Raw genomic sequence first — 7327 nt, forward strand, 5'->3', positions numbered from 1 at the left:
CAATTACCCTTTGGGGCAGATAATTTCTCCATTGTGGGAGCTGATCTACGCCCTGTGGGATGGTAAGCAGCGTCCCTGGCCTCTTACCCACTAGATGCCAGTAACACTTTCCCTCCCAGTTATGTCAGGCAAAAATGTGTTCAAACATTGCCAAATGTCTCCTGGGGAATAAAATCATCCCAGTTGAGAACCCTGCTGTAGACTGGTGGATAACAGTTTACGGGTTTTTTTTTCCGCCTTCTTTTTATTTCCCTAATCATTTCAGTTGCAGCATCTGGGTTCCCTCGGTTTAGATAAGGCATTTCCAAACACTCTGGAAACAGAGCAGCCATACACAGCACAAGGCTTTGTGGGATATTCTGGTGGTTCTCAGAGAAATGTGAGATATAGGAACTGGGTTTTGGATTAACTATTTCTGACCCTGTTGTTTTCTAATGAGTTTTGGAGGAATTTTAATGTTTCCCTCTCCCTCTGTGTTTAGCTGCATTCATTCCTTGATTTCACTTAAAAGCAGCTTCCAGTTCGGTTGTGAATGTGTAAGGCTGATCCTTCTTTGTAGCAAATCTCTCTCCCCTACCACAAGGCCTGGGCGATGGGCAGGCTCTGGCTGTCCAGGAAACCGGCACGGCTTGCCAATCCTGTACTCAATCTAAAGCATTTCATGAGACTCCTGAAATCTCGCTGCAGCAAATATCACTCTGGATCCTGCCCACGTTTTCTGGATTCCGAGCTGCCTCTCCAGGGAGTTACCTCTCCCCACCGGCAAGGTTTTCCTGCCCCGAGCCCAGAATAACCCCAGCAGCTGCTGAGAACACCTCGAATCCTTTTGATTTCTCTCCACAGTCACGTTTTATGTTCCGTTTCCCAGACGGGATGAACCAGAAATCATGCTTTTGGGGAAACGGATTTTTCATAGGAAGGAACTAACACACCCTGAGTCATTAGCATAGTCCATGCTCTGAACCCCCAGCCTCCTGCCATTTCAGCTGAATCAGACAACTTCCCGGTCACCTGCTTGGGGTTCTCTTGTCTCCTGGCGTGTATTTTTCACGAATTACAGCAAGACGTGAGCGAGTGGCAGCGAAAATAACAGCCGTGAAAAACGGCCCCCTTTCCTGGGCCAGTCTCCTTGTTCCAGGAGTAGTGAGCAAAGAGACCAATTAATAGCATGGATGAAAGCCGAAGGCCATACGGTTTGCCCGAGAAGAAAAATGAACATCCTTGCTTCTTGGTCTATGCCAACTCCGTCCGGGCACAGCTGCTGATACGGGGAAACACTGAGAGAAGTTAGCCAGTGCCCTAAGGTGTGTGTCGCCACAGGCCACGGGGAGACACGGGGACGCTGGCCTCTCCTCCCTGCACACCACTGAGCTCTTATCCTTAAATGAACTTTGTTTTTTGACCAGCTCACTAATTGTGATTGAAAACACCAGCTCCCCAGCAAGGCCCAAGCACTGGAGTTAGCAGCAGCAAAGACAGGCCCTAATTGCTCCATTTACATAAAAGTAGAAACATACAACGTCTAAATATAAATCTCTGGCACATCGCGCCTTTTGCAATTACAGTAAAATAAGGTACCACGGTTTCCCTCCCGGCTCCTTCTCGCAGCAAGCTGCTCCACCAGGTTCCCCAGGGGCTGCTCCTCTCCTCGAGGCGAGAACAGAGCCACAGAGCCGTGCAAACGCTCCAGCGAGTAGTGGGGAGCTTTGTGAAGTTGCCAGTAAATCAGGCCGCCCGCACTAGGTGAAAAACGCGGTGGCAGCGGGCCACGGTGCTAGCGCAGAAGCGGGTAGGACCCAACTCCACTCTCGAAAAGGAGCCGGCTCACGGGGCGTGAGCGCTCCTGGCGCGCCTCTGTCCGCGCTGGAGCCGGCCCACGGGTCCCCGTCCCGGTCCCTGACATTGGCCGTGCTTTCGACCCTGGCACCGAGGGCTGGGCTCAGAGATTCCCAGATGCACTCACAGAATAGTGATTTTTTTTCTCCCCCTCTCTGAATTCTTTAGCTGCCAAAAGGGGGGAAAAATCAAGAGCTGCTCTTAAGAGAAGTTGCCCTTGCTGGTGCTCGGGGTAAAAATAGAGGCGGCCGCTCGGAGCGGCTTGGCCCAGACTCCGGCCCCGCGAGCCGGGCTCGAGCAGCAGCCGCGTTCCGGCGTGATCCCTGGGAGCTGCCAGCAGGTGTTGCTCAAGGTACAGTAGCAGGCCGAGCAGCGGGCCCGCAGGGCCGGGGGTGGGGACGCTGCTGGGGGAGGGGGCAGGAAGTGAAAGAGAAACCAAACCCAGGCTGGAAAAGTGGATGCCTGTCAGGAGTTGGGCTGACCAGCTTACCCCTGGGCCCTGGAGTTCGGAAGGGAAGAGATCATTCCCAGTCCACGAGATTCGACAGAAGTTATTTTAACCTGCCTGCTTCCTCCACCACCCCCACTTTAATTTCCACTGGGTGAGGAGGCATTTCCTCGGTGTGGCTCAGCTCTGAGGCTGGGGATTCAGGTGGAGAATGACATCACTGCTGGTGGGCTGACCTGGTAGGTGGGCACCTCAGAGGCATCCGGTGGCCAACTGGATCTGAGTCACACACGGAGAGGGTCGCTCCTCTAGTCAGCGCCCTGCAAATGTCTGTGACACAAATGTTGATAAAGAACCACCAGGCATCTCAAAAATATTACCACATAGTATGTTCTGAGCACCCGCTTGACCTTGTAGTTGAGGACCGTGGCTCCCACTTTATAGATTAGGACACCGGAGGCCTTCTGGGGTTGTATGGCTAGGAGGCAGTGGAACCAGGGTCTGATCTGGGTGTGTTTTGTGCCCCCTGAGCTCATCTGCAGGATGGGATTTCCAGGACACCAGGGTTCTTGCCTGGGAGTCCATTCAGAGGCCCTGCAGGCCAGTGCTTTCCAACAGTGCTCATCAAAAAGGATGGTGAACTTCCTTCCTTATGCAAGGTTTGCGTCCATCCTATTCCAAGGGATGGGCAGTTGGGGAGTTAGCCAACAAGGTCCTGTTTGTATCTTTCCTCCCCAGATTCCCTCAGTGCTTCTACAGCCCAATGATTTAGTTTCCTATTTTATTTCTGCATACACAGTTCTTAGAATACCCCCCACCCATCCCCAATGTGCAGCTCACCATCCCTACCATCTCTGTGTTTAGCCAAGGCACACCCTCCTACATAGCAAACTTCTGGTGTCCTAAAGGAACCTGTTTCAACCACACATCAGGAGGCCAGAGCCTCTATATTTTGCTTGTGGGCACAGTGAAAAGTTTATTTTATGCATGTTAAATCCTGCATACAAAACAACATATCTGGTCATATGGCTTTCATTAGCTCCCAATTTTTCACATTTTATTCCACTTATCATGAGTACCCCGGCTTATGCTTCAGTTCTACTCCTTCAAACAGCCCTTCCCCACTATTCTTGTCTGAAGATTCCTTCCAACAATGTTCTTTCTCGGCCTTGCTAGCAACCCTCTTGCCCAATAAAAACCCCAACCGACATAACCCCTATTTCGAAGAGTGTTCATTTCTTTTCATTAATCTCACAATTATTTATAACAGTTTAGAAATCGCAGGACTTGAGTCCTGATAAAAAAGAATGGTGTGCGAGTCTTCCTTCTGTTTTTGCTAGTTGGGAAGGATATTTGTAAAGTTCACTGGCAGAGAATGACTATTTTCAAAGTTCTTGGTGATAAATGATTTATGAAGCAGGCATTCGATGTCAAGATGTAAAGTAACAGTGGAAGTCAGGGGAGGAGAGTATATCATCATATAGTACACATATTTTCCTATTTCCCTCCCTCAATGAAGTATCTTACTTTCAAAAGTAAAATCAGAATCACTCTAAAGAGCACTGCAAATTTTCTTCCCTGTAAGAAACAATAAAAGACTTTGTAAATAGAGGCAACTTCATGAAGTAACAGATGTTTTATGTGAAGACATAAAACCGAGCCTGAATATAATGAGAAGTGTGTGCTCGAGTAGTAAAAGTTGGAAGTTGGACACTCAGTGAGATATAGCTGTTCAGCTCCAGTGTTTTTCTAAAAGGTAGTCTAGTCAGAGGTTTGACTGGCTCAGTGATCACCAAGTTGTGTCCCAGCAGCCAAGAAAGGCTTTCCATCAGATAATGAATTATGAAATATGTCTCACAGTGGAAAAACCAGTCATCTGCTGATGTCATGCTGATTTCTAACCAATCCCAAACAAAGCCACAGCCCTCCTCTGTTTGAGTGGTACCAATGTGTGAGTGTGCAAATAAGTAGCACAGTATAAAACTTGAGAGTGCCAATACCATGAAGAGGAACTCCTCACACAGCTCTTTCCACACGATGCAGGAGTCTGCTGGTGAAAGACAGAGGACCGGAAAGGTAATGCTTTTTTAACTCTTACTTAGGAGCTCTTGACACATTCATAGTCAGGAAGGTTACAAGGAATTGACTTACTGCACTTTCAGTGCACGTTGTGATTTGGTACCTTTTTATATTATTCAGGCGGGTTAATAATACAGCTTTTAATAGTAGAGCATGCAGAGAGATTGTGTGTTTATACAGCCCATTCAGCACTTATATTCAAGTACATATGCCACAGGGAAAGCTGTTTTTAAGAGTTACATTCACAAATAGTAAATTCAGGGAACACACACATACTCGACATACAGAGGGAATCCAAATATTGATAACTTGCCCTTATCTAAATGCTACTATTAGGACTCCTGGGTTGTTTGGAGCCATTAAACGTTTAGGTTTATTTCAGACTCTCTTGTAAAACTTAATTGGACTACAAAATGCTTTGGGTCATATATGTGACGCCAAAGAGGTAGAGTATGTTAAGTTTTGTACTTCAAAGATGTTTTATTAACAGTTCATAAGGCAAATAAATGCCCCCCTCCCCATTCTCTTTCACTATTCCCTGCTAAAAAAAAAAAAAATTAGACTCTTTAGGCAATGTTGACAAAAATCTTAAGAAAAGCAGAGTAATTCATGTTCCTGGAGGAGAAATCCCAAAGGTGATAGGTGGCATGAAAAAGAGAAAGTCTTGCAAGTAATTGTTTTGGAAAAGGGGGACAGACTGTCCTATTCAGAAAAGCACTATTATCTATGCAAACTGTAATTTTAACTCAATGCACAATTTATTCACCCTCCTCCCCTTCCCCTCACATCCTAGGCTTGTAGTAATGGTATTTCTTAACTTTTTCCACCCAAAGCATGTTGCTTAACTATGATGCTCTGAACACACTAGGTGTCAGATATAAGCTGACTGTATCTACAGAAACTGAGGGCTTATGTGTGGGAAAGAAACTGAGAGAGAAGGAAAGCTTTAACAGATGGACCTCTTAAAGATACTTCTGCATGATAAAAGCAATAAGACAGAAAATGAAAAAGGGGGGGAGAATAAAAAAAAACTCAGAGAGGCATTGTTTAAAAATTCACATTTTTCTTTTTCTGTGAACGCTGAAATCCATGATGATTTCATCTGTGCTGTTCCTTTGAGGGAAAAAGAAGCCGGCAAGGGGCTAGTCCCTGAGCACGGTCCAGGACAGGGTAGGGGAATGACTGAAAAACTCCCACGTGGCGGAGAAAATAATTTGCCAATATATTTTAGAGATTCTTTTCCCAGAGGACCAGTTATCCGAGTCAGAGGAGCGCACTACTTGTAGGAAATGATGTGGGAAAAGGCCAAATGAACTTTGCACTTTTATCTGTAAAGTCCGGGCTGGAGGTAGGCTGTAATTTGTGAGTATGTGCACGCTGGGCAGAGGGGGGCAGCGCTAAAGCGAGGGAGAGAGTTTCAGGTGACCGAAGCAGGTAGACTGTTGCCTGTGAATCCTTCACAGCGCGGCTGTGTTTGCAGTTGGGAAAAGTAGAGGGTATTAGATGACCCCAGACAGAAGTTCTCCCTCGCCCCCTTCCCGATCCCCCGCGCTAGGGGATGACCCTGGACATTTAAATATGAATGAATGGGAGACTGGCCACCTTCCGGACTCCCTTGGGCCAGGACGATTGACTGGCCCCGACGATCAGCCTCCACCTCTTCCCAACTTCCAGGTACCAGTCCACCAACCTCCGGGGACCCTCGGCGGCCCCGCCTTAAGGGCTGGGCGGCGGGTGCCCTGGAGCAGAGGCCAGGTGGGCGGGAGGGCCCTGGGGGCCGTGTTTCAACCCGGTCACCCCAGGAGATTGGGACAGTGGCTTTCAGTAGGGTTTTCTTTCCCCTCCAAAAGAGGAAGACGGTGAAGCAAGGGAACCGGGCAGAGAAAGAAAAAAATAAAAGGGGGAAGTAGAACAAAATTGGGAGGATTTCTGGCAGAAAGGGAAGTAGAACTCCCGAGAATGGTGATATCTGAAGAGAGGTGTGTGTGAGGGAGCCGTGAGCACAGGGACGCAGCCTGTCAGAAAACGGGCTGTCCCTCCCCTTCCTAATCACAGCCTCTACTCACAGAGAAACTCCCTCCCTCGCCCATTCACGCACTCACTTAGGACCAATCGTTCTCTCTCTCCCTCTCTCTCTCCCTCTGTCTCTCCCTCTCTCCCTCTCTCTCCCCCTCTTTTCCCTCTCCCTTTCTCTCCCTCCCTCTCTCTCCCTCTCCCCCTTCTCTCCTCTCTCTCCCTCTCTCCATGTCTCTCTCCCTCCCATCCTCTCTGTCTCTGTCTGTCTCCCCCCCACCCTGTCTCTCCCTCCCTCCCTCCCTCCCTCTCTCCCTCCCTCCCTCCCTCCCTCCTTCTCTCTTACTCGGAGACAGTCAGAACTCTCCTCCCTGACAGCCACAAACCTACCGCACTGACTGCATTCAGAGAGGGAACCTGCAAACAAAACTTCACAGAAAACTTTTTGTTCTTGTTCCAGAGAATTTGCTGAAGAGAAGAAGGAGGAAAAAAAAGAAAGAAAAAAGAAAAGAGGAAGAAAGAAAGAAAGAAAGAAAGAAGGGGAGGAAAGAAAAACCCCAAACCTGTGCGTGAGTGGGGGTAGGAAAAGCAGGGCCTTTTAAAAAGGCAATCACAACAACTTTTGCTGCCAGGATGCCCTTGCTTTGGCTGAGAGGATTTCTGTTGGCGAGTTGCTGGATTATAGTGAGGAGTTCCCCCACCCCGGGATCCGAGGGGCCCGGCGCAGCCCCCGACTGCCCGTCCTGCGCGCTGGCCACCCTGCCAAAGGATGTACCCAACTCTCAGCCGGAGATGGTGGAGGCCGTCAAGAAGCACATTTTAAACATGCTGCACTTGAAGAAGAGACCCGAAGTCACCCAGCCGGTGCCCAAGGCGGCGCTTCTGAACGCGATCAGGAAGCTCCATGTGGGCAAAGTGGGGGAGAACGGGTACGTGGAGATAGAGGATGAC

At 48.7% G+C, this 7327-nt stretch overlaps 1 protein-coding gene across 1 annotated transcript in view; it reads left to right on the forward strand.

Annotated features, from left to right (window-relative positions):
- Positions 1-6707: 6707 nt before the first annotated feature.
- The window catches only part of INHBA (inhibin subunit beta A), a 13004-nt gene continuing 12384 nt past the window's right edge, over positions 6708-7327 (forward strand). Inside the window, exon 1 of the mRNA XM_029918593.1 lies at positions 6708-7325. Coding sequence (XP_029774453.1) covers positions 7010-7325 — 316 coding nt within the window. The 5' untranslated portion in view covers positions 6708-7009. The remainder of the gene's footprint in view (positions 7326-7327) is intronic.

The sequence above is a fragment of the Suricata suricatta genome, chromosome 2 (genome assembly GCF_006229205.1).
Source record: "Suricata suricatta isolate VVHF042 chromosome 2, meerkat_22Aug2017_6uvM2_HiC, whole genome shotgun sequence".
Taxonomy (NCBI): domain Eukaryota; kingdom Metazoa; phylum Chordata; class Mammalia; order Carnivora; family Herpestidae; genus Suricata; species Suricata suricatta.